This window comes from Calypte anna, chromosome 24 (assembly GCF_003957555.1).
Source record: "Calypte anna isolate BGI_N300 chromosome 24, bCalAnn1_v1.p, whole genome shotgun sequence".
In the NCBI taxonomy this organism is placed as follows: domain Eukaryota; kingdom Metazoa; phylum Chordata; class Aves; order Apodiformes; family Trochilidae; genus Calypte; species Calypte anna.
The window spans coordinates 1677487-1704107 of NC_044269.1; the positions used below are offsets into that span (position 1 = coordinate 1677487).

A 26621-nucleotide genomic window follows, 5' to 3' on the forward strand; every position below is an offset into this window, starting at 1 on the left:
CTGCCTGCCTGCCTGCCTCCTGAAGGGGAACTGCTACCTGGGCCTCACCATCCAAACAGGAGATGGGCTGGAGGAGTGGTCCCTTAGGCTTTGGGGGGGGAGGTATCTGCATATTTGTTTGGAAATAAAATAAAAAATTAAAAATAAAAATCAACTTTTCAGCTATCTGGAGAGAGGAAGCAGCCTCCCTGGGGGCTCTGTACCTGAAAGGTTGGGGCAGCCAAGCACCCAGGCATTCCCCAGGGATCTCTGTGTGGCAAGAAGCAGGGAAAGCTTTGGAAGGCAGTGGCACCTTAGCTCTGAAAAGGAGGCTCTTGGCAAGCAAGAGGAGCACAGGCTCCCTCCTGTCACCCCAAACCCAGCCAGGGTTTGTCCATGGGCAAATGACCCCCAGTTGATGTGGGGAAAGCAGGGAAGCACGCAGCAGATTGGGCAGAGAAGCCCTGTGGACACGGGTGCAAGCAAGGGCAGCACAGCAGAACCTGACAGATGGGCAGGGAAGACTCTGCAGAAAAGGGTGTTGTAGGGGAAAAAAACCAAAACCAACCAACCCAACACAACAATAACAACAAAGAGAGCGCAAGCTTTGCCTACCAGCTAGCGGGAATCCCTCTTCCCCTCCCATCAGCCTGCAGGGGAATAAGGAGGCAGCCGGCGTCCCGCTGGGATGCAGGAAACAACACAACTCCCCCTCTCCTCCCAGCAACTCCACGTCTGCCTCTGCCCGGGCAGCCTAAAACACCCGTGGGCTTCCACAGACAAGGGGATGCGTATAAACACGGCTCAACCCGAGCACCAGGACCCTCCGGGGCTACCGGGAGGGAAGGGAAACCCTTTCCACGTACCCCCCGGAACCCTCTAGGGAGCCACGGGGATGACCCGGCCCCTCGGGGGAAGGGGACACAAGTGCACCGCGCAATGCCATCCCCAACGGGGAGGTTCGGGGGGAGGCCGATTCCTATCCCCCCCTCCCCGATACTGTAAACACGCGTGGACGAACCGGGGTGGGTTGCGAGGAGGGAGGGGGGAAAGGGGGACGGCCAAACGCCAAAACCCTCCCCTGCCGGCGTGTACCGCCCCCTGAGGGAGAACCCACAGCCCCCAGCGGCCAAACACCCCCCCACCCTCCCTCCTCCTCCTCCTCCTCTCCCTCCATCTCTTCCCTCCCTCCCGCCTACAGGCCGCGTTTCCCCGGTTACCTTGCGGGATCGGTGGGGCCCGGCTGGGCCCGGTGGAGATAGGAGGCCGGAGCCCCGCTATCTGGGGCCACGCCGGGGCCCTGCCGGGGCCATGCCGGGTGGGCCGGGGGCCGGAGGAGGAGAAGAAGAAGGAGGAAAAAGGAGGAGGAGGAGGAGAGGGGGGTGAGGACGAAGCCGCCGCCGCCGCCGCCTCCCCCTGAGGCGCTGAGGGAGCAGCGCGCGAGCCCCCCCGCGCACAGCCTCTCGCGGGGGGGGGGGGGGAAGGAGGGGGCGCGTGCCGGGAGGGGGGGGGGGAGGCGGTGGGGGCGCGCGCGGTGCGCGGGTGCGCACGCGGGGAAGGGGCGGGGCCGCTCGCGGCCGGTCCGTGGTCCCCGCGCGCGCCGCGCCGCCCGGGCCGCGCACTTTGTTTGTGTCCCAGAATGCACCGCGGCGGGGGGCGGGGCCTGAGGGGAGGTGGGAGGGGGGAAGAGACGGGGACGCTGCGCATGCGCGGTGCGAAGGGACCGAACCGAGCCGGATCGGAACCGACTCGGAACAGAACTGGCATCGAACCGGCAGCCCGCGACGGGATGGGGTGGTCCGCGTGGGGGTGGCTCCACGCACCGCTTTGCTCACACACACACGAAATCCCGGGTGCGGAACCGGATCGGAACCGCAGGGTTCGGAAGGTCCGTGCCGTCCCTAAGCAACTCGCTAATGGGTTAGGAATGAGGGAGGGGAAGTGTCGGTACCGGTTCTGGAGGATTTTTGGTGGTTTCTTGGTTCGTTTGGGTTTGGGGGGAGGGGAGGGGGAGTTTGGGCTGATGGGAAAAAAAAAGGGGAAAAGTAAAAAAATCAATGAATCAAAACAAACAAAACCCACACCCAAAGTACAGAAAAACTAACGAGAACCTGAGGAAAGGAGAGAGGAAAAGAAAGAAAAAGAAAGAGGAAAAGAAAAGGAAAGGAAAGGGGAAAGGAAAGAGGAAAGAGAAGAGGAAAGAAAATAAAGAAAAAAGGAAAGAGGGAAGGACAAAGAGGAAAGGGAAAGGTAAAAGGAAAGGAAAAGGAAAAAAAGGGGGAAAGGGGGAAGAAAAAAGGGGGGAAAAAGAAGGGGGGGAAAAAGGGGGGGGGGGGGGGGGGGGAAGGGAGGGAAAGAGGTAAAGGGAAAGGGGAAAAAGAAAAAGGAAAAAGAAAAGGAAATTCCTGGCTCTATCCTGGTTTCCCTTATTTTTCCCCATGCTGTGCCATGTTTCAGCAGGGCTGGAGCCAAGCTACTTTCCTTTCCCTTCCCATCCCTAGGGAGAGAGGGGGCTCTGGAAGGCAGAGGGCTGGTAACACAGGAGGGGGGAGCTGAGCTGAGGGGCAGAAAGGGACAATCCTGGTCCTGGGAAAGATGTTTCCATCAGGAATAAGGACAGGGATGTGGCTGCAGCTCCAGGTGCTGATGGGACCTTGTTGGGACTCTGGGGTTGCTCCTGTTCAGGGAGAATAAATCCACATTTCTGGAGTCTCCAGCAGGAGGGTGTTTTAGGAGCTGAGCTTAGGGCTGGGCTTGCCAAGTTTAGGAAGATAGGCTGGAAAAGACTCACAGAATCATAGGATTGTCTGGGTTGGAAGGGACCTCAGAGATCATGGTCTCAAGTTGTGCCAGGGGAGGTTTAGGTTGGAGATGAGAAAGAATTTCTTTCTGGAGAGGGTGATCAGGCATTGGAATGGGCTGCCCAGGGAAGTAGTGGATTCTCCGTGTCTGGAGATCTTTCCAAAGAGCCTGGATGTGGCACTGAGTGCCATGGGCTGGGAACCACGGGGGGAGTGGATCAAGGGTTGGACTTGATGATCTCTGAGCTCCCTTCCAACCCAGACAATTCTATGATTCTATGATAAGGGAGCTGGAGCAGGCTGCCCATACTCTCCCCTTCCAGGGCTGTTTCATACTGGGGAGGAAAGGCAACAGTCACCATCTGCAGAGACCCGAAAACCCATCCTGAGGGGCTCTGGGCTCTGCTGGCCCTCCAGAGTCCAGAGGTCTCACCCAGGAAGTCACAGACCCCCCCCCACACACACACCCACACACAACCCCCCACTCACAAAATCCCAAAATCTTTTGCGTTGGAAGGCTAAAAACACAACAAGGGGGGAGGCAGAATCCAAGGGGAAAATGCCTCGGCACAAGGGGGAGAGAAAAAAAATCCAGGGATAATTTGGAGCAGGAGAACCCAGCCCTTGGAGAGAGGGAATTTGGGTGTGAACCGAACCTTCCAACACCTCCCTGGTGATGTTCAGATGTGGAGGAGCTGCCTGGGGCATCCCAAAGGCTCTGGAAGTGCCCTGTAAGGAGAAATAAGCCAATAAAATGGAATTATCCCTAACTAGGGAGTAACGGGGGTGTCCAGCCAAGGGCTGGCCCTAATGTTTTCACCCTGATGGGACTGGGGAAATGCAGCTCTCTGGTTCCTGTTGTCCCCAGGGTGTCAGCATGGATGCTGGGACAGAGAACTCCCAGAAGGTTGATTTTCTTATCAATTTTTTTATAAAAATTAAAAAAACAAAAACAAACAAAACAAAACAAACAAACAAAAAAAAAAAAACCCAAAACCCCAAAAAAACCCAAAACCCCCACAAAAAAAACCCCACAAAAAAAACCCACAAAAAACCCCAAAAACCCCCCAAAAGCAAACCACCAAAAACCAAAAAAACCTAAAACCTAACAAAACAAACCAAAAAAACACCAAAAAACCCCCAAAGAAACTAAAACACCAAAAAACCAAAAACCTCAAAACCTAACAAACCAACCCCCCCAAAAAAAACCAACCCAAAAAAACCAATAACCAAAAAACCCCAAACCTAACAAACCAACCAACCAACCAAACAAAAAAAACCCCAAAAAACCCAAACCAAACCTAACAAAAAAAACTCCCACCAAACCCCAAAACAACCCCAAACTTTAAATGATAATGTGATTAACTAAGGGGCTTTATTCCCACCCCTTCACGTCCCCCCAGCCTTTGGCATGGTTTGGAATCCCAATTATTCCACTCAAGCCCAGCAAAAGGCAAAGAGGAAACAAAACAAAAAAGAAAAGCAGGGGCAAAAGCCAGGCCAGGCTGTCACCTTAATGAGCTGAAAGGCAGGAACAGTGGGGTGGGTGCCAGGGGAAGTCACCCCAAATAAATGTCACACCTGGTTATAAATAGGGTGGCATGTGGTGCTGTGCCCATTAACGGGGTGACACCTCCTGGGCCTGGCCTTAACCCCTTCCCTCCCACACGGGCTCCCAGGAGGGTTTTCTAACTCCAGCATGGATTTAAGCCTCAAATAGAAGGAGAGAAAACCCCAGCTGAGCTTGTTTCACCCCAGAAAAATATCAGGATTTCCCTGGTAATATTTAAGCCTTGAATATAAGGAGAGAAAACCCCAGCAGAGCTTGTTTCACTCAAAAAAAATTCAGGATTTCCCTTGTAATATTTAAGTCTCCAATATATGAAGAGAAACCCCCCTCAGATCCTGTTTCACCCCGCAAAAAAATCAGGATTTCCCTTGTAATATTTAAGCCTTGAATATAAGGAGAGAAACCCCCTCAGATCCTGTTTCACCCCCCCAAAAAATCAGGATTTCCCTTGTAATATTTAAGCCTCTGATATAAGAAGGGAAAACTCCAGTTGAGCTTGTTTCACCCCCAAAAAATCTCAGGATTTCCCTTGAAATATTTAAGCCTTGAATATAAGGAGGGAAAACCCCCTCAGATCCTGTTTCACCCCAGAAAAATCTCAGGATTTCCCTTGTAATGGCCCAGGGTGGTTTTGGTGGGGTTGGCCCCCAAATCTGCCTGGCCATAAAGCAAATTTCAGGCATCAGGAGACAACACCACAGTTCAAGAGGCAGCACCCAGCTCCTCCTCCTGTTATGGAGCTAAATCCCCTCTATTTTAGCCCCACTTGGGCTGCACAAGCTCCTGATAAATCACAGAATTATCTCTACATCTGTCTGTAGAGAGGCAGCAACTCAGAAGCAGCCTGCAAGGAAATGATCCCAAATTTCTAGGGAATAATTCTGTCTCTCTGGGGTTTTGTCTGCTCTGCCCTGTCATCTCCAAACTGAGTTAACCCCTGATTTGCAGCTGAAAAAAATGAAAAGGGAGGGTTTAAAGTGTGGTACAAATATCTCTGTCCCAAGTGCAAAGAGAGGCAAAGAAGTCACAGGCAGGAAAATCCTTTATTGAAGGGGGAAAGGCAGAGTCACAGCCTGCTTTCAGAGTTAAAACCAAATACAAACAGAAGGCTAAACCCCAGAAAATGATATTTCCCCCCCCCTCCAAGCTTGGCTGGGAATCAGGATGCTGACACAGAGACCATTGCCTGATTTGGGGGCAGCAGGGAGGAGGGAGCCATACAGTGAAGTGGTTAAAATGGGAGCAGCCACATCCCTTCTCCAGCCTGCTCCAGGTTCCAGAGTGGGATGTGGGAGCAATATGTTAAAAGTCTTTTTTTTTTAATAGATTTTTTTTTTTTTTTACTTCTTCCTCTCCTTTCCAGACAGTTACTGTACAAAACCCAACAGAAATTTATAATAAATACCTAACACAAGAGGCTCAGTACATTGCTACATTCCTTCACTGAAGGGAAACATATATATATACACATATATATATATATATCCTAATATATAACCTCTTGGATTTCAAACAGCTTAAAGGCTACATGGTTCTATGGGAAGGGCAGGAACCCCACTCACCATCACCCAGACCCCAAACCTCACCCCAGCAGCACTGCCTGCAGCCCCCCAAGCTCCCGGGTGGCTCCTCAGCCTTCTCCTTGCTGGAAAAGCAGATAGGATTTACCCCACAATAGGGAATTTCTGCTTCCAGGAAGGGAATTTCTGCATCCAGGAAGGGAATTTCTGCATCCAGGAAGCTCTGGCTAAGCAACTTTGCAGTGAATATTAAAAAAAATAAAAATTAAAAAGGAAGAGACCTTTGGTGTGCACGACTTCTGTCTAAAAAAATACAGATTTTTTTTTTTTTTCCTTGGCATTGGTCTCAGGCTTGAAATTTATGCTTAGGATGCTGGAGAGTAAAAACCCAGGCTGGCCTTTGAGTGAAAAGCCCTGCAGGCTCCTCCAAAGGGGAAAGAGAAAATAATCCTGCAAGGCTCCATGACTTTAGCATCCAACTATTTGGTAGAGCCAGAGAAAGGGTTTAAATTCCCGGAGATTAATTAGCAGATGCAGAACATGGCCTGAAGGTAGCTCTGAACAGCAGCCCAAACAGCTCTGCATCCAAGCTCTGCAGCTGGCTTTTCATTCATTTTTCTTTTTTTTCCTAAAAAAAAAAGAGCTGAGCCCTTGGTACCCTCAGTCCTTGGCTGTGCCCTCTTTGGTTTCAACAGGAATTACCTGCAGGAGATAAAAGCTGAAGATTTTGGGGGGTTAATTAATTCCCCCAGGGTTAATTTCCCTGCAGCCTCAGTGGTGACGTGGGAGTTACTGGGGGGAAAGGGGGGAAGGAACGTGGCATCCATTTTCCTGGATATTTGTGTAGATTTAGTAGTTCCTCCTATTTACCACTACCGTTTCATTAAAGTTTAGTTCCCAACCCATTAACCCTGGGCGTTAATTAAATAATCATAACATTTCTGGCATGGCTTTGGGGTGAGGTTCACCCAAACCCAAAGCCCAGCTTTCCCCACACTACAACCGTGTGTTCCACAGCAGCAACCCCCTTGCAGGCAAGGCTTTTTTTTTTTACTTTTTTTTTTTTATTTTATTTTTTCCCCCTCTAAATCCCAACTTGCCTGCGGGCAACCAGCCGGAGGGCAAGGCAAAGCAGCCCCGCCGGGCTTCCCCACACCCTGCTGAGGTAGACGGGGACGGGGTGGGGATGGAGAGCGGGTTGTGCAGCTCAGCACTGCCTGAGGACACAGGTGACAGTGGCAGGGGGTGGCCCGGGCCAGCCGCATTTCTCCGGGGCAGTGATTTCCCCCGCGTAATCGATGCAAGAGGCGTTGCGCGTCCTCACCCCCTGCCCGCAAGTTTGGGAGCAAGGAGACCAAGGAGCCAAACGCCACAGGGGGCAGGGGACATCTCCGCAGGGTTTGATGTCCTCGGGTTTGAGGGCTCGGTCGCAGGTGGAGGAGGTTTGTCCCTCCACATCCCTGCAATCCACGCTCCTCCTCTGCCAGCCCGAGCCGCAGGTTTTGGAGCACTCGGACCAATCGCCCAGCACCCAGTGGGAGGTCAGCATGGGTTGGATGACGTTGGGTGACTTCTTCTCTTTGCCTTTCTCCTTGCTGAAAGGGATGTCCTTGGGGATGAAGAAGGAATATTTGACTTTGGGAGGGAAGATCTGGCCGGAGATGCTCAGCAGCTGGACGGTCAAGGGCTCCGGGAGGCGTCGGAAACTCTGGAGCCTTTCCAAAGTGGTCATGGAGCCACTGTATTTCAGGATGGTCCCTTTCAGGAGGATGTCCTGCTCCATGGCCGAGATGGCAAAGTCCCCATTCAGCAGGTATTTGCCCTCCTGGGTCCTCAGGGCCAGGTAGTTCCCGTCGTGCCGGACCCCGCGGTGGCTGCGCTGCTTGATGTCGATGTTGGTGGCTCCGGCGGGGATGGTGACAATGTCATTGTAGCCATACCTGCAGGAGGCAAAGGGACAGGGATGTTTTCCTGGGATTTATTAAGTGGTCGGAGAGCAGCATTGTGGCTCTGGAGCTGTTTCTCCAGCAGCTGGAAATCTGGCAGTGGTGTCAGATGTGTGCGCAGCTGGAGGACTTGGCTGAAGGAGGTGCAAAAAAAATGAGGGATGCAATGAGATGAGCAGTCCCTAACCCCTCGCTCTGGGAATTGGGGAAGTGTTGGGGACTAAAAACCTGGCTCTGCCCAGCTGGCACTGGTGATGCCAAAGGGCAGCAGAAGCCAGAGGCAGAGTTAGATAAAGATTTAGCTTTAGATATAGAAGATTCGGACATAAATTTAGATTGTTTGGATATACACATAGATTTAGGTATCTGGATTTAGGTACATACATTTGGTTTTAGATCTAGATTATTTAGAATAAAATTCTTTTGATTCGGATCTAGAGATTCAGGTGATTTAGATTCTGATCTATAGATTCAGATTCTACAGACACAGCTACAGAGCAGCAGAATACAGCAGCAAAGCCTCTCCTCTCCTTGTGCTGGTGCCTCTGCACTCTGGCCTCAGCTTTGGAAGGGTTTTGCAGTCCCCATCCTGCTGGAAAAGTGCTCCCATGGAGCACAATCCAAGGATTTCCCTGCAAATCCAGGCAGAGCCCATCCCAGGAGCATCACAGCCCCTCAAAGGCTTCTGTACCCCAGCCCTTGGTACCCCATCCTATGGCCATTTCTTACTGCTATGACAAAATGCCACCCTGGTGGGACATGCAGGGTGGGGATCGTTTCCAGGCATCCCCAGGGATGGTTCTGGGGCCAGGAAATAGGTTTGGAATATTATGGAAAAAATCACTGATGTCAAAATCTCCTCTCAGTCCCCCTCACTCTGATCTTGATGGGATGTCTTCTTGGCTGGAGCTACCAAACCAGGATGGATTTAGTCAGCCACAGATGATTCAGAGGAGGGTGGAAGCCCCATTTCCCTGGAAAGAAACCATTTGGGAAATCTGATTTGACAGCATGAATCACCCTCCCCATGGAATTGGAGGCATTGGGTTTTCCTGGGGATATTTTCACTAAAACCTTTGGCAAAGCAACGGAGACCACGGGAAGAGCTCCCTCAATGCCTGCATCCCAGGACTGAAATCCACTCCCCCTGATCCCAGGGAAAGGTTATTGCACTATTTATATCCCACATCAGCCCCTGAGTCCGTGTCTGAGTGTCAGTGTTAGGGTGCCAGGGCTGTTGTCAGCTCCTCAGGGCAGCAGAATCATTTCCACTGAGCCCAGCTGTAGTTTTGGGAGATAAACTCTCCTTGACGTAGGAGAACAGAATCATAGAATCATGGAATTGGCTGGGTTGGAAGGGACCTCAGAGATCATCAAGTCCAACCCTTGATCCACTCCCCCCGTGGTTCCCAGCCCATGGCACTCAGTGCCACATCCAGGCTCTTTGGAAAGATCTCCAGACACGGAGAATCCACTACTTCCCTGGGCAGCCCATTCCAATGCCTGATCACCCTCTCCAGAAAGAAATTCTTTCTCATCTCCAACCTAAACCTCCCCTGGCACAACTTGAGACCTCTTGTCTTGTTGAAAGTCGTTTGGCAAAAGAGCCCAACCCCCCCTGGCTCCAACCTCCTTTCAGGGAGTTGGAGAGAGTGATGAGGTCTCCCCTGAGCCTCCTCTTCTCCAGCCTCAACACCCCCAGCTCCCTCAGCCCTTCCTCACAGGAATTCTGCTGGATCCCTTCACAGCCTCCTTGCTCTTCTCTGGACCTGCTCCAGCACCTCAATCTCCTTCCTGAGCTGAGGGGCCCAGAACTGGACACAGGACTCAAGCTGTGGCCTCACCAGAGCTGAGCACAGGGGCAGAATCCCTTCCCTGGACCTGCTGGCCACGCTGTTCCTGAGCCAGCCCAGGATGCCATTGGCCTTCTTGGCTACCTGGGCACACTGCTGGCTCCTGTTCAGCTTCCTGGCAATCCAGACTCCCAGGTCCCTTTCTGCCTGGCTGCTCTCAGCCACTCTAGCCTCACACTTTGGCAATAATAATAATAATAATAAAAAAACAAATAAGGAAGGAGAAGGGGAAAGCTGTTTTTTTGTTTGTTTTTCTTTTCGTCCCTCCCCCATCCCATCTTTTCCCCCTTACTTGGAGCGGTTGAGGGAGCCAGAGATTTTCCTGCACGTGGAGCCATTGCCACCACACACCCCACACTTGTCCAGCTTCTTGGAGGACCCAATGACATGGTCACAGCCAGCCTTGATGCACTGCCCGTGGACACAGATGGAGAGGGTCTCCGGCCCACAGAGTGTCCCATCAATCACCTGGGAAAGGGAGAGGGAAAAAGGGAAGGGGAAAGGGGAAAAGGGGGAAAGGAGGAAAAGGGGAAAAAAGGGGGAAAAGGGGAAAAGGGGAAAAGGAGAAAAGGAGAAAGGGGGAAAAGGGGGAAAAGGGGGAAAAGGGGGAAGGGAAAGGGGAAAAGAGGGAAAAGGGAGAAAGGAGAAAAGGGAGAAAAGGGGAAAAGGGGAAAAGGGGGAAAGGGGGAAAAGGGGGAAAAGGGGAAAGGGGAAAAGGGGAAAAAGGGGAAAAGGGGGAAAGGGGAAAAGGGAAAGGGGAAAAGGGAAAGGGGAAAGGGAAAGGGGAAAGGGGGAAGGAAAGGGGAAAGGGGGAAGGGGGAAAGGGGGAAAGGGGGAAAGGGGAAAGGGAAAGGGAAAGGGGAAAGGGGGAAAGGGGGAAAGGGGAAAGGGGAAAGGGGGAAAGGGGAAAGGGGGAAGGGGAGAGGGGGAAAGGGGGAAAGGGGAAAGGGGGAAGGGGAGGAAGGGGAAGGGGAAAGGGGGAAGGGGGAAGGGGGAAGGGGGAAGGGGGTAAGGGGAAAGGGGAAGGGGGAAAGGGGAAGGGGAAAGGGGGGATGCTGAGAGCACTGGAAGTGAAAGGGGGTGAGGAGGGGTGGTGATCACCCCTGGGGGGCTGTGGAGGGTGGGTTTTGACCTGATAGCAGAAGGAAATTTTTTACAGGGGAGATGGTGGAGACACTGGATTGTGTCCCCAGAGAGGTGGGAGATGCCCCATCCCTGGAAAGATTGAAGGTCGGGTTGGCTGGGGCTCTGAGCAAGGTGATGTGGTTGAAGAGGGGGGTGGGGGCTGGCTGCTGGGCTAGATGACATTTCAAGACCCTTCCCGTGAGCCATTCTGGTGTTTTGTGATCTTACTTTGGCCTCAAAGACTTTAAACTCGCTCCTCCCCCTTGCTCTGCAGAAGAGTTTGCAGCGGTCCCGTGGGGACACCCCTGAATACTTGGGCACCCACTCCAGGTGATTCCCTTCCAGGTCCGTGAAGTTGTAGCTGTTGTACTTCTCACACTGCTGCTCCCGAAAGCTTTTCCCTGCAAGGGAAGGAGAAACCTGACCCCAAAGTTGGGGCAAGCCAGCAGGCTGAGGAGGGATGCCCCACGCCACCCAGAGGGGATCAAAACCCCCAGCAGAAGGGTGTTTCCCTGAAAAAAAATGTGAATATTGGTGGCCAACAGGCTGAGCTTGAGTCAGCAATGTGCCCTTATGGCCAAGAGGTCAATGGTGCCCTGGGGGGACTTTAAGAAGTGTGGCCAGAAGGTGATGGGGAGGGGATTCTCTCTGAAGCCACATCTGGAGGAACTGCATTCAATTGTGGGCTCCCCAGTTTAGGAAGGACAAGGAGCTACTGGAGAGGGTCCAGCACAGAGCCACAGAGATGATGAGAGGTCTGGAGCATCTGCTATCCAAGGGAAGACTGGAAAAGAGGAGGCTGAGGGGGCATCTCCTAAATATCTGAAGGGTGGGTGTCAGGAGGATGGGATCAGACTCTTCCCAGGAGTGTCCAGTGATGGGACAAGGGGTCACAAACCTGGAGCACAGGAGGTTCAACCCAACCATAAGGAAAAAACTTATGAGGGTGATAGAGCACAGGGTCCCCTCTGGGGACATTCAGAACCTGTTCCTGGGTGCCCATCTCTAGAAGTGGAGTTGGATCTTCAGAGGTCCAGCTCTCCCCCTTCCCTGATAACTCCAGGGAGGAAAAAGTCTCCTCCCTTTGGCTGTGGGGCTGGATGGATGTGGGGAGCTGGACTCACCATCCTGGGGGCACTCCTCGGTGTGGCAGGACTGGTATTTGGCTCGTTGGCCCTCACAGTAGTGGCCACCGTGCTGGGGGGGGGGACTGTCACAGTGCCGGTGGGAGAACTGCACCCCCCCCCCACAGCTCCTGGAGCAGGACCCCCAAGGGCTCCAGGGACCCCATCCCCCATCCACCACCACCTGCAAGAAACCACAAATAAATAAATAAAAAAAAAGCTGCTAGATCCAGCACCTCCAGCTCTGCTGGTTCTGCTCCACAGGTCCAGAGCAGAGCTGAAACCTCAGGAGAAGGAGGGGGATGCTGCAGGTAGAGTTCTCCTTGACTCCCACCGAGCTCTTCATGTGCTTCAAGCTAAGCTGACTGGCTGAGGAATTGCTGCTACATTCCCCCAGAAAGGGAAAAAATGAGGATTAAACTGCAAAACTGGAGCTGCTTGCTCTGGACCTTGGAGCCCATGCCTTGGAGAAAGCCCCAAGAACTTTGTGGGCAGTGGGGTTGGAATTAGGTGACCTGAAAGGTCCCTTCCAACCCTAAAAATTCCATGATTCTGTAACATTTATCTATGAGCTGGGCTTGCAGTGACCAAAATTAACAAAAGGTGCTGTTGGAGGAGACTTGGGCAGGAACCAAGCAGAACCACAGAGTGATTTAGATTCAGATCTACAGATTCAGACTCTACAGATACGGCTGTAGCTACAGAGCAGCAGCAAAACCTCCCCTCTCCTTGTGCTGGTGCCTCTGCACTTTGGCCTCAGCTTTGGAAGGGTTTTGCAGTCCCCACCCTGATGCAAAAGCTTTGTTTTAGGGTTGTTTTAGGTTGGAAAACACCTCCAGGATCACCCAATCCAACCTCTGACCACCACCATAAGCCAAGCTAGGAGATGGCAGGACTGGAAGTGGGCAGAGGTTTGGGAATCCCCAAATGTTGAGCCCCCCAACCCATTGGGGTGTGTCCCTCCATCATTACCTGGGGCTTCAGAGCATCCTTGGGCAAGCAGTGTCCATCCCAGCAGAGCCCCCCAGCTTTGCAGGGGGTGCCATCAGCCCAGGGCAAGCTGCCATTCTTGGTGTGGCAGAGGGGCTCCCCACTGCCCCCCAGCCTGCACCAGAGCTGGGCACAGATGTCCTCCTCCGTGGTGTTGGGACAGTGCTGGAAATCCTTGCCAAAGATCTGCTGGCACTGCTGGTCCAGGCTGTAGAGGGCTCCTTGGCCAGGCAGCTCAGTGGGCAGGAGGAGGGGGTCTGCAGGGGCATCCAGCAAGCAGTCCCCTGGGCAAGGTAAGAGAGGCAGAAAGGTTTGGGTTGGGATCAATTTGGCATCCCCACCCCTCTGTCTGGGCTCCCATTTGCTGCCCCATCAGCCCAGCCATCCCTCCAGGTACTGCAGGAGAAGGTTGGTGGGAATGATGAAGGACAAAGCCAGGCTGGGGGGAGAATGGATTGGGAAGAGCCCTGAGGAGAAGGATTTGGGGGTGTTGGGTGATGAGCAGCTCACCAGGAGCTGGCAAGATGCATTCCAGCCCAAAAACCAACAGAGGGGAGGATTAGGAAGAAATTCTTGACCATGAGGGTGGTGAGACCCTTGTCCAGGTTGCCCAGAGAAGCTGTGGCTGCTCCATCCCTGGAGATGTTCCAGGTTGGATGGGGCTTGGAGCACCCTGGGCTGTGGGAAGTGTCCCTGACCATGGCAGGGGGTGGCACTTTAGATGGTGGAGTGGTTTGGATTGGAAGGGACCTTAGAGATCATCCAGAAGATCCACTAGATGACCTTTGAAGGTGTCCATCCCCTCCCTGGAGATGTTCCAGGTTGGATGGGCTTGGAGCACCCTGGGCTGGTGGGAAGTGTCCCTGCCCACGGCAGGGGGGTGGAACCAGATGATCTCTGAGGTCCTTTCCAAGCCATTCTGGGATTCCATCAGGCTCCTTACCATGCCCACCATCCAGGAACTCGGTGAGGTACATGGCACTGCAAGGAGACCAGGGCTGAGTCTTATTCAGGTGGATGAACAGAGGAGCCATCAGATGGTGCTTGCCAAGGGGCCCAAAGAGCCTCTCACAGGTCTTGGAGTCATCATGGGGCATGCTGAGGACATGGCCTGGGGAACAGAGAGTATTGGTGAGCCCCAACCTCCCAGATAGAGCTGGATCCCACCTCTGAACCCATCACATCAGCCAAAGCCACCCCATTTACACCCCCTCAGGGTCTCCTCAGGGCTGCCCAGGCTGTGCTACATCCCCTCCCAGCAGCAGGGCTGGACAAGGGGAATGGTTTGGTCCCTCCTCATCCCCCAACCCCCCAGGTCAGGGGTTCATTACCCAGTTCATGAGCCAGGGTGTAGGCTGCCTGCAGCCCCTCATCCTCGATCACCGAGCAGCTTTTGTTGGGGTCACACATGGTGCCAATATCTGCCACTCCCAGCGTGTCACAGCTCTGGTGGCCACAGAAATCCTGTTCAGGAGGAGGAGGAAGGGAGGAAGGTGAGGTGAAAGGGATGCCACCTCTGGTAAGCCCTGGCATCTCTGGTGGAAACCCCATGGGGACATTGAGGGGATGGAGTGTGTCCAGAGGTGCAAAATCTGAGCAGGAGGGGTTGAGGGAGCTGGGGGTGTTGATCCTGGAGGAGAGGAGGCTGAGGGGAGAACTTCTGGCTCTCTGCAACCCCCTGAGAGGAGGTTGGAGCGAGGCTTGGTCTTTTCTCCCAAGGAACAAGCATCAGGACAAGAGGAAATGGTCTCCAGTTGCACGGGGGGTGGCCTGGGGTGAATATTAGGAAAAAAACTTCACTGAAAGGGTTAATGAAACCCTGGGACAGGGTGGTGGTTGGATCACCAGTCCTGGAGGTGTTTAAAAACCTTTTAGCTGGGACATGGTTTAGTGGTGGGCTGGTCAGAGGCAGGTTAATGCTTGAAGGTCTTTTCCAACCCAAACAATTCCGTGACTCCCTGATTCTTTGCGTGGTGATGGGGATCCCTCCTTCCTCTCCAGGGACTTTTCCCCTCTTCCCTCCTCCCCAAAGCATTCCCCAGGGAATTCCTTCAGACCTGTCTGGTCAGCAGGATGGCTGTGTCATAGTGCTCGGGGTGTCTGTCACTGGGGGGGTTGAACTTTTGCTGCCAAGTGCAGAAGTTACGGAGGGTGAGGCCACCATTGTCAGACACCTCTGGGCCTGAGGTCTCCTCATCCACCACCAGCACCTTCACCACCACCAGGCTGATGGAGTTCTTCAGGCTGGGGTGTTTGTAGATCCGAGCAGCCATGGACATCAGGGTCAGGATGTGGTCCTGTGGGGAAAGAGAAGAGCAGAAAAAGCCTGGGGGAAACTTTGGCCATACTGGGGTTCTTCTTTTGGGTTAGGAAAGGAGAAATAAGCTCCATTTGATGATGATGATGATGATGATGAACTTCATGATGATGAAGCCTACCACATCCAGACAGATGCAGGCAACCACCTGGTTTGATGGACTCAGTTCTATCCATAGTGCTTCAAACCTTGTGCTGGAGGGAAGGACAGGCAGGACAAACCCATCCCTCTACCCCCTTCTCCACCTGCCATGAACCCTTTGCACCCAGGAGCCTTCCAGGATGACCTCAATCATCCCTGGGAGTGCTCCTGCATATTCCCAAAGCATTAACTGTGCCCTGGGGCTTGGAACCAACCTCGTGCCCAACCTCCCATGGGTGCAAAAACCACCTTTGCAGGGCTGTAAATCTCTTGGCCGGGCAGAAATTTGAATTCAAGCCAACCAGGGGATAAAGAAGTTTGACAGAGGAGGCTTCTCCCAACAGCATCCCTGCTTGGGCAAGCTGGACAACCAGAGATGACTTCATATGTCAAACGCGCCAGCGATCTTTAGGCTGATGTAAACATCTTATCAGAGCATCGAGATTCCTCCTCTCCTTGGCACCCATTCCCAGCCTTGGAGTCAGGGGAAAAATATGTGGCTCTTACACAATGTGGGGTTGGGAAAGAGAAAGTGGCTCCTCTCCTCCCCAGACACATCCCACCCCGAGCTCCTGCTCCAGCGCCACTGATGAACCTGGGAGGGCTCAGTGGGAAAACTCCTCTGGTGGCTGAGCCTCACCCCGAATCCCTGTTTTCCCAAGGGACCTCATCCATCACCATGCTGCCAGGACAAAAATACCATTTTTTTTAAGCAAAGGTAGAGATTTTCAGAGGGGTTCCCCCCTCCCTGCCCATCAGCTGATGGAGAATTTGCTCCCGGGGCAGAGCCGCTCGCCCGGGGGGAATTGTGGCCAATTTAAATTATTCTGTCATATTTTATCCTGTTGCTGGCAGATCCCTGTGTAAACAGATGTCTCCCTTCAGCAAGACAGATCCTAAGTCCTCCTCAGCTCATTATCCAAGGGCAGGCCCCAGGAAGGGTGCTGGGAGAGCTGAATAAACTGGTTTATTTAGACTGGCTGGATCTCCCCGACATGACTCACATCCCAGCCCCAAAACATGCAGCAGATGTCACTTGAGAAGCCACCACCGAGGCAGGAAACCCAGGTTTGCTCCAGGGGAACTCTTCAACCCATAGGGGAAGTCCATTTGGGGTAAAATATCCTAAAAAAAATATCACAAAACCTTCCTAAAATTGCACGCATGGGGATCTAGAAGGATGCTCTTGTGTTGGAGCTGCCCATCATGGGACCATCCATCATTTCCAAGGGTTTCTTCATAATTTCCAAGGGTTCCTCCATCATTTCCAAGGGTCCCTCTATCCTTTCCAAGGGAAATTCTCTGCCCTATCCTTTTCTAACCCATTACAGGATTCTCTCCATCCTGGGAGCTCTTCCCTGGGAGGTCTCAGGCCCTACCACAAATCCCCCTGGGACACCAAGAGCCAAGAAACTCTTGGAGCAGCTGGAGCAGGGATGACTTGGAAAAGATCCTTCCTTTCTTCTGGAAAGCAGAGATGGAAAGGAAACCAAACAAAAAAGCCATTTAGTGCTGACTAAAAGGTCAAATTCACTTGTTCCACCATCTGGTGTCTATTTATACCCATCTCCAGACCATGCAGGACATGGCTGGGTGTCAGAAGGACCCTGATGGATCCAGGGGGAGCAGGAATCCACCTGCAACTACCTTGGCTTGGCCAAAAGTTTGGAGCTGGGGCCAAATGGGATCCCCAGGGCTGAGGGCAGGCTGATTTTTGGCCAGCCATGAGTTGTCTCCCACCCATCCCATCCTTCCCTCTGCCTCTTCTCCAGGATTTCCTTCCCAGTGTTGGGGATAAGGATGTGGGAATTTAGATTTAGGTTGGGGAGCCCAGGGGGGTGCAAACAGCTCAGTTTTTTTCTCAGCACGTTTCCAACCAGCCCCTCTGGAGATGTTGCTGGGATTTCTGTCCAGCTGATGAAATCAGCTCCAAGGGGGGTGGCAGGAGCATCACCCCCTCTGCCCATGGCTCCTCCAGCCAGGCACCAGGATCTCCCCTCTGCCACCCCACTTTCTCCCAAGTTCATAAAAAAAAAAAAGCCTCCTACTCATTTTCCCTGTCTCTGGTCTCAAGAAGATCACCTAGAGCACCAATTCCTCAAAAAAAAAAAAAAAGGTGGTGGTGGGGGAGGAGATGTCTTCTGTCCACCTGCACTATTACAGCAGCTCCAACACCTTCCCTGCACCCACAGCATCCCTGCCCAGCACCCAGAGGTGCCACCAGCAGTGCCCAACCTGAGGCTGCAAACAGGACACCCAGAGGGTTGGGAACAGGGAAAAAAAACCTGGAAATCAGCACAAGGAGGCAGTGAAGGGGTTGTTTTTAACCTGCTCACCTTGAAGGGTTTCTCTCTCTGGCAAAAATCTCTGCTCACATTCCCCTCCACAGGAACCACTCAGAAGCTGCAGATCCCCAAACTGCTTTGGGTTTGTTTTTTTGTTTGTTTTTGGTTTTTTGTTTGTTTGTTTGTTTTTTGGTTTTTTTTGGATGTGGGGGGGAAGAAGCTGCTCTTACACAGACATTAACTATGATTGTGGTATGCACATCATGACCTAATCTTGTCAGACCCACCCAGGGCAGAAGGACAGCCAGGAGCACCCATGCAACACCCTGGCACAGCTCCCTCCTTCCACCACGCTGCTGGAGCTGAGCCCGACCTGGGGGGGGGGGGATTTTTGGGTCTATGGGTTGTTTTTTGGTTATTTTGTTTGGGTTTTTTTTAACTCTAGAAGCCAGAATTTCTGTAAAAAAAGGGGAAAAAAAAAAAAAGGAATGCTGAGATTTCTGGAGTGCAGGCAGAAGGAAGCAAACATGGGGTCAGATGCGAGGGCTGCCCAGCTTTAAAAAAAAAACAACAAACATAAAAACAAAAAAAACCCAAGCAAACAAACAAAAAACAACTGATAAAAATGTATCCCAGCCTGTCTCCCTCCTGCAGAGCAATGTCTGCTTGCTGGCCCCCCAGCTCGGATGCCCCCAGCCCTGCCAGCCTCCTGCTGGGGTTTGAAGCCCAGGCCAAGAATTTTCTTAAAAAAAAAAAAAAAAATTAAAATAATGTAGGAGTCAGCCAAGGGAAATAGGGAGCAAGAGATAGCTGAGGGGGACACCCTGCCAGCCTGCCTGCCCTCTTGCCTCCCCAGCTCTCTGCCTCATCACTTCTCTGTCTGCTCCATGAATTTCCCCCCCTTTCTCTTTCCCAGGTATTTTGGGAGCAAGGAAGCAATTAATAAAAAGAAGCATGGGGGAAACTGGGGACTGCCCACTGGGGTGACACCAGAGAGCCAGGGGGATATTTTGGGAGGCTGCCCACTCTTCCAACCCCTTGTGCTGCAAGGGATGAGGGCTGAGGGGTCATAAATCCTATGGGAAAAGTTGTGGAGATGCTGGGAGCAGCCCAGATCCCCCCTTTTGCTCTGCAAAATTCCCCTTCAATCCCTCCCCCAGATGCCTGTGGGATGGGCTCGGGAGGAGCTGGCTTCTTTTGTCAAGGGATTAAAGGAAGTCACCAGCTCAAGCTGGAAAATATCCCGAAACCAGCGGAGGAGCAGGACACCTGGGGGGCTTTGGCTTTTACTCCCAAGGTGACTTTGAGGGTCAGGATCCAGCACCCTGGTCTGGTCTGAGAGGGAAGGGACTGCTAAAACCTGATAAATCTGCCTGGAAAACTCACCAGAAAAAAAAAAGAAAAAAAATCAAGCAAGGAATCCCAGCTCCATCCAACCCGATCGTGCCCTGGCTCCTCGGGAATCGGGGATGGCAAATTTCTCGCTTGCAAGAGGAAAAGAGCGGGGAAAAAAAAAAAAAAAAAAAAAAAAAAGGAAAGGGAGGGGAGGGAGGGATTGGAGCCATGGTGTTTGCAGAGGGAAGTTTGGAACCTCATCTGCACCCGAGAGACAGAAGAAATCCCCCCGCAGGAATCCAGCCCTGCTGCCAGCTGGCTGGGGATGCTTTGGGTGTCTGGGCATCTGAGCCCAATCTTCAGGTGCTCAACCCAACCCCCCTTTTCTTCCTCACATCAGCTCCTCCCCTCCTGCCTCAGTTTCCCCTGCTCCAAAACCCCACTTCATTTTTTTTTCCCCCCCTAAAATTTTAGATTTAACCCGCAGGAAAAAGGAGAAATTATGCAGCCAACCCCCCACCTCCATATTCCAGGAATCTTCCCAATCCCTGCAGGTCTCATCCTGGACATGCCAGCTCCTCACAGCACCATCCTGCTCCTAATGCCTCTCAACCCCTCCCCCCCCCCCCCAAAAAAAAAACCCAAACCCACCTCCTGCAAACACCAATCCAGAAGAACAATTAACACACTCCCCCCTCCCCAAATTTCAGGTCTGCTGCTGCTCTGGCTTCACCATTTCCTCCTGGTTTATGTTGATGGGGGTGGAATTAAACTCTTGTTAACTAAATAAGCTTAACAGCTGAGCTGCTAATGACTCAGATTGATTAGGAATAAATCATTAATAGCATTTCCCTAATAGCAGCATGGGTCTGATTGTCATTGGCAGTGCTTGAGCACATCTTCCAGGCTCTGACTTCTGCTCCAGCTGCTGCAGCTCAGGCAGGAAAATCATTGGGCACACACACAATGCTTCTGACCTTTAATAAATCCCTGGTAATTAAAATGTGGTTATGGGCAGCAAAGTCACCATATGAACATGGGGAACTCAAGCTATTTCCACCCCAGGCACCTCCAAGACAGCTCTCTAAGATTTTCACCAGCACAAGCAAGCCACCATATATATATATTTTTTTTTTTCTTTTTGCCCAAAAATTAGTTTTTAGGGAGAAGCAAGGCAGATATTTGGTCTCCTGAGTTAGCAGCAACCCTGCTCCACGCTGCAGTTTTGTTGCTGGGAACAAAAGACACAGAAGCACAGCAGGTGGCTTTTTTTTTTTCTTTTTTTTTTTTTTTTTTTAACTGCTATGTAAGAGCTGCCTGAAGTTTCCTCTTAAACACGCTATTGCTCTGCTCATCCCAAATGAGATCTTTCAAGGCTTCCTTCCCACCCTGAGAGATGATGGAGGGGAAAAAAAAATAAAAATTGCTCTTGGGGACAAAGAAATGATGGTGAAGGGGGAGCCAAGCAGGCTGGAAACTCCCTGGTAACTCCAGAGGGAGCTGCCAGGTACCTGCCAGGCAGCATCACCCACCCCAAGGGCTGAAGAAGCAAAATCAGGGCAAGTCACCAGGTTCCAACCCCTTGGTTGTGTCTCCGTGCAGCTCAGCATCCATCTGGGAGCTGCCACGGCACAGATTTACCCACAGGGCTGTTATTTCCCAGGATTACCCCAATTTCTTCTCCCCCCTCCCCAATATATCACCTTATCTGCAGCAGGAGGCAGCCCCTTGGTGATGTTTTAAAGCCACTGGGTGCCCACCTAGTTGCAGAAGGTGCCATAAACTATTTTCTCTCCAGTTTCCACCCCTGTTAAATCCCTGTTGCTTAAAAAAATTCATTTTGCCCCTCTGTAAACTTTGGTTTTGACAACTGTGAGCTCTGGGTGGGGGTCTCCAAGTGCTGCATCCATCCCTCCTTCACCCTCAGCTGCTCCTGCCAGCCTGGTTTTATGGCATGGAAGTCAAAACCCAAGCCAAGGGTGATGCCAAGCAGCTGGGAGCCGCTGGAACTCCAAGGTTTAGCTTTTCTCCAGGTCTGGAGTTAAACCACTGCTTCATCAGGAGTGGAGAAGCTGGATGAAGCCCTGGGAGAAAGGGCAAAGTGGGCAAAAAAGGCAAAGCTGGGCAAAACCTTTCCAGACCTGAATTTGGCCTCAAATGACCTGTCCCTGCAGGGAGCGTAGCCTGGCTTGGCTTTTGGCATGAAAAAAACCCCACAGTGCAGATGGAAGCTGCTGGTCAGCAGCTCTGGAGGTGGATGTGGAGCCAGGGTCTCCACTCCTGGGGTTTCCACCACAAAACCTTGGCCATGGGCAGGGTATCTGCAGGCAGAGTGTGTGGAAGGAGGAGGAGAGTTTGATGGGGAAAGGGCTGGTGCATCTGCTCAAGCTGCTAACAGGTGGCTGCAGAGCAGGACTACGAGTTACTCAGCCTTTGGTTTAGTTACTATCTGGCCCCAGCTCCCATCCAGAAGGGAGTTAAGCCCATCACTTTCCAGCACAGCTCTTTTTTTCTAGCACAAAATAATTTTAAAAAAGGCATTAACCCCCTCTGTTCCTCATCTCTGGGGACACCAGACAGCTGGGACACCCGGCACAAACTCCCTGGGTCTGGGAAAGGGTCCCCTGGCACTGCCCAAACCCCACAGATGTACCCTACATGGCACTGAAAGGTGGGGACAGAGCCAGGGTGGCATCCCCTGTCCCCCAAGGGAGCACCCTGGGGAGCTGCTTGGGGGTCTGGCAGAACCCGGGGGGACAGGAGGGGATGGGGGGGTCAGAGGGATGCAGGGGGAGACAGAGGATGGAGGGGTGAAGAGGCAGCGGGGACAGAGGATGGAGAAGATGGAGGGAGGGGAGGAGAGGCAGTGGGGATGGGGACAGGAGGGATGAAGGAGACTAAGGGGATGAAGGGGACAGAAGGGATGAAGGGGACAGGAGGGATGAAGGGGATGAATGGGACAGAGGGGATGAAGGGGACAAGGGGACACGCCAGCCCTTACCTCCACGTCCTCCCCGTAGAACCTCACCATGGAGGCATCAGCCACCAACAAAGTCTCCACGTACCGCGCCCGGGACACGAAGCGTTTGACCCGGCTCGGCGGTTCCCCTGGACCGGGACCGAGCCCGGCAACTCCCTCAAAAGCCGGAGGGGTCCCCGGGGGGGCTGCCCGGCGCTGGAGGAGATGCAGACGTCTCCAGGGGGGTCCGGGCGAAGGTTGCCCGAGGGGCTGCAGCTCGTAGGTTTCCCCGTCGAGGAGAAAAGCAGCTCGGAACCCCCCCCCGGGGCAGCGGCTGAGCACGGCGGGGGCATCGGGGTTGCCTTCCACGGTTCCCCCGTAGAAACAACCCCGTCTCGGGGGGCTTCGAGGCGGTGCCTTCCGTCCCCCCAACCTCTGGAAGAGGAGGCGGGGGGCGAGGAAAGAAGCGTCGGGGCGGAGGCGGAGGACGAAGGCGCGGCCGAAGGCAGCCAGGCGCAGGGCCAGCAAACCCGGGGGTGCGGGCAGGAGTGCGGGCAGCAAGGGCTGCGTGTCCCGGGGGGGACCCGGCAGAGCCCACGCGTGGCAGAGCAGGAGCAGGTGGAGCGGAGCCCGGCCCCCCAGCAGCGCCCGCCGCCCCATCGCCCGCCCCGTCGGGGCTCCCCCGCAGCCTCCTCGCTGCCTGCCGAGCCCGCTGTATTTATACTTTCTTCCCCCCGGCTTTGACATAAGAGGTTTATTTTTGAGCCTCTCGCTGTTCCCCACTCCCCCTCCCCTGCCAGCCAGAGCCTGGGGGAGGAGGAGAAGTGAAAGGAAAAAAAAAAAAAAAGCGGCAGAAAGAAAAAAAATACAAAACGAAAAAAACCAAAAAAACCTCGAACCCAACAAGAAAAAAAAACAAAAAAAACCAAAAAAAAAACCAACCCACTTTTGGATGCGATTTGAAGCCAATCAGGCGCTGGGAGCCCCGCCTGCTTCCAAGTGTAAACTCCAGCCTGTTACTCTCCCAGCATTAACCCCTTCAGCCCAACCTCTGCCCCTCCCCGGGGAGATGTATTTTCCCCTCCCCTTCCCCCTGCCCCCCACGGGAGGATTTGCCCCGGGGGGGGATTTCTCTCCTTTTTTCCCCCGCATCCCTGCCCTGCTGGAGAGCCCCAGGCTTTGGGCAGCTGAAGGAAGAGCGTCTCCCTGCAGCCTGCAAGGCAGAAGGTGCCTGGGGAGGTTTTGCCCCCCCGGTTCCCGTGTCCTCGGCTTGGCTGGGGACAGGAAAGGCTTTGGGCTCCAAGAGGGACCCATCCAAGGAGGTTTCCATGCCCTGCAGGAACAGCTGGGGCCACCTGGGGTTTCCTCCAGCTGCGGGGAGGCCATGGGCTAAAACAGATTTGTGGGAAATACCTCTGAGAATAAAACAATGCAGCCAGCTCCTCCTGCTGCCTCCTTGCCTTTTTTTTTTTTTTTTTTTTTTGGGGGGGTGGGTGGGTTATGTTGTGCTGCTTCATTTAAAACCCAGTTCCCTTCCTTTCAGATGGAGTTTTTCTCCCCCTTCCCTCGCAGTGAGTCAGAAACCTTACAAAAGTGTCTGTAAAAAACCAAAACAAACCAAAACAAAAAACCTGGTCGGTGCTGTCACCTTCCCAGTGGTGCCAAACATCAGGAGATGGGCAGAAAGTCCCTGTCCCAGACTGGAAACCTGCTAAGCACCAGGGAACAACCAGCTGGAATGGAGTAAGGGAAATAACTCCTTCTGCATTACTCCCTCTTTCCTCCCAAACCCTCCTTCCCCATTAGTTCATCAGATTCCTGTCTTCTGGAGCTCCTTTTGTGCCACTCTGGGATAACCCAGGGTGTCCTTGCTGCAGTCTGGAGGTGCTGGCTCCTATCCTGCTCCTTGTCCCGGTTTCCTAAACCTTTTCCAGGGAGCAGCACTCACTCAGGACCCCTTTAACCTTGCAACCAGCTCCTCCACATTGTGGGGTTTTGGGTTTATTTTCCCTTTGCCTCATCCTTAAAAAGATTCCAAAAGGGGAAAAGCAGCATTTGGCAGCTTGGAATTCCTGGGAATACAGAGATCACTGCTAGAGTGCAGGCTTTAAGCTGCTCTCTGGTTATTTGGGGATGTATTTACATCTGCCCCTCTATTATTATCTCCACTTAAAAGCCACATCCCTACCTATATAGTAAACACACAGCCCTAAATAGCAGCCCTGCCCCGGGGCCAAGGCTCTGGTTACTTTGGCTTTTAAAAGTGTGGGGTTTGCCACCACAGAAGGAAATACTGATTAAAGAAGAAAAAAAAAAAAAAGAGGGAGAAAAAAAGGGGGGAAAAAGAGGGGATAAAAAGAGGAGAAAAAAAAGAGAAAAAAAAGATAAAAAAGAGGAAAAAAAGAGAAAAAAAAGAGAAAAAAGAAAGAAAAGAAAAAAAGATGAAAAGAAAAAAGAGAAAGAAAAAAAGGGAAAGAAAAAAGAAAAAAGAGAAAAAGAGAAAGAAAAAGAGAGAGAAAAAGAGAAAAAAGAAAAAGAGAAAAAAAAGAGGAAAAAGGAAAAAAGAAAGAAAGAGAAAGGAAAAAGGAGAAAAAAGAGAAAAGAGGAAAAAAAGAAAGAAAAAAGGAGGGAAAAAAGAGGGGAAAAAAAAGAAAAAAGAGAAAAGAAAAAAGAGGAAAAAAGAGGAAAAAAAAGAAAAGAGAGAAAGAAAAAAAGAGGGAAAAAAAAGAGGAAAAAAAGAGGAAACAAAGAGAAAAAAAGAGAAAGAAAAGAGAAAGAAAAAAACGAGAAAAAAAAGAGGAAAAATAAATTATTTAATAACTTATCAAAGCAACCCCAGGCCCAGTGCAGTTCAGGCTGGGCCATTTCTCCAGGATCCTGTCTGATTTTCCTCCCTTTGCAGCTTCACTGGGACAGGGCAAAAACCCGAGTTTTATCTTTTGGCAGAACCAGACCCGACCCCATCCTGCCCCCACTCCCCAAACCCCATCCCAGGTGCCGGCATCTCCCCAGGCTTTGCTGGTGGGGTCTGAGGCTGCAGGAGACACAGGGGAAAGTTCTCTCCTTCTCTTCCCCCCGGGATCCGATTCCCTGCGGGTTTTCCCCTCCCCGAGCCGCAGCTCTGATCCCGCAGGACGCTCCCGCATCCCGGCTGGAAATCCCGCTGGTTCCCATCAGCGGCTCCGTCCGCAGCCAGGAGCGGGGATTCCTTCTTCAGACACAGCCCAGCGGCCCAAGAGTTTGGGGTTTGGGTTTTTTTGGTTTTTTTCTGGTTTTGTTTTTTTTTTTTCCCTGTTTTGTTTTTTTTGTTTGTTCTGTTTTGGGGTTTAGGTTGTTTTGGGGGTTTTGGTTACTTAGTTTCTTTTATTTTTTTTTTAAATGTTTTTTGTTTGTCCTGTTTTGGGGCTTTTGGTTTGTTGAGGGTTTTTTCTGATTTTTTTTGTTTTGTTCTGTTTTGGTTGTTTTGGGGGGTATGGTTAGTTGGTTTTTTTTCCTTTCTTTTTTCTCCTTTTTCTCTTTTCTCTTTTTTCTTTTTGGTCTTTTTTGGGTTTGTTTTTTTTGTTTGTTTGTTCTGTTTTGGGGTATTGGTTAGTTGGCTTCTTTTTTTTCCTTTTTTTTTTTTTTTTGGTCTGTTTGCTTGTTTGATTTTGATTATTTTTTTTTTTGGGGGGGGGAGGGAGTTGAGGATGTTCCTACTCCTTAACCCCTCTCTGAACCCGCAGCCCCCAACCCCCCGTTCAGCTCCCCCCTCTCTGGGACTGTCAGAGGCTGTGAAATCCTCCAACACCCCAAATGACTGCCACTTCCAACCCCTTTTCATCCATCCCCTTGCAACCCCCCCACCCCAGCTAAATCCCACGCTGCATTCCCTGCTCCCCATTTTTTGGGGGCTCTCTGGGGTTTTTTGCTGCCCCCTCCTTCCCCTTTTCACATCCAACGTTGCAGTGCTGCAAAAACCCATCCAGTTTTTACTCTCCTGCTTGCTTTGCCTTCAACCCAGGGGAAAAATAATAAGAAGAATAATTAAAAAAACCCAAACCAAACCATTTGGAAGAATTATTTAAGCTGTTACAATCCCCCCCCCCCCCCAAAATATTACCACTAGATGTCAGTGCTGCCCGATGCTGGGGAAGCCCTAAACCCATCCCTGCCGCCACGGAGGTTTATTATTATTATTATTTTGGTTTTTATTTTTATTTTGGGTTTTTTTTAATGTATTATTATTTTTCAAATCAGGGCCTTGTTCCCACGTCCTGCCAAGTTCTCCCCAGTGGAACCACCTTAGCTTGAAGTGGTACTTTTGTTGTGCCTCCCCCCATAAAAAAGGGGAGATGTTGGCTCTGAGCCCCGACAAGGACATGAAGTAGCAAAATGTGCCCTCTCCCGGGTTAAATCCCTGCCCTTTGCCTTCTGGCCTCCTCATTTGGGATTAATTCAATGCTAATTAATCCCTCTGGTTAGGGGATGCACTTCCTCAGCACGGCCACGGGAGGGCGACACGCGTGACCGCATCCCATTGCATCCCACTGCAATCCATTACATCCCATTTCATACCATTCACATCCCATTGCATTCCACTGCATCCCATTGCATTCCACTGCATCCCATTACATCCCATTTCATACCATGGCATCCCATTCACACCCTATTGCACCCCATTACATCCCATTGCAATC

At 52.0% G+C, this 26621-nt stretch overlaps 2 protein-coding genes across 6 annotated transcripts in view; both read right to left on the minus strand.

The window, feature by feature from the left end:
• Positions 1-1449, minus strand: part of ZBTB44 (zinc finger and BTB domain containing 44) — a 41453-nt gene extending 40004 nt beyond the window's left edge. For all 5 annotated transcript variants that reach the window (XM_030464663.1, XM_030464660.1, XM_030464659.1 and 2 more), the window contains exon 1: positions 1200-1449. The gene's annotated coding sequence lies outside the window, so the exon portion shown is untranslated. The remainder of the gene's footprint in view (positions 1-1199) is intronic.
• A 5482-nt stretch (positions 1450-6931) lies between these two features.
• On the minus strand, positions 6932-22605 carry ADAMTS8 (ADAM metallopeptidase with thrombospondin type 1 motif 8). The gene is made up of 9 exons (XM_030464761.1): positions 21988-22605; positions 14966-15205; positions 14240-14372; positions 13852-14019; positions 12891-13192; positions 11919-12102; positions 11023-11195; positions 9962-10137; positions 6932-7810 (listed from the first exon to the last, which is right to left on the minus strand). Exons 1-9 carry the CDS (start codon positions 22603-22605, stop codon positions 7078-7080), a joined length of 2727 nt encoding a protein of 908 aa, XP_030320621.1. The 3' UTR covers positions 6932-7077.
• Between the last annotated feature and the right edge of the window lie 4016 nt (positions 22606-26621).

Coding starts and splice junctions, on each gene's coding strand:
- ADAMTS8 (XM_030464761.1), bottom strand. CDS start 22,605: ATGGGGCGGCGGGCGCTGCTGGGGGGCCGGGCTCCGCTCCACCTGCTC. Junction 14,373..14,965: donor CCATCCTGCTGACCAGACAG/GTCTGAAGGAAT, acceptor CCTCCTGAACAG/GATTTCTGTGGCCACCAGAG. Junction 10,138..11,022: donor TTAAAGTCTTTGAGGCCAAA/GTAAGATCACAA, acceptor TCCCTTTCCCAG/GTGATTGATGGGACACTCTG.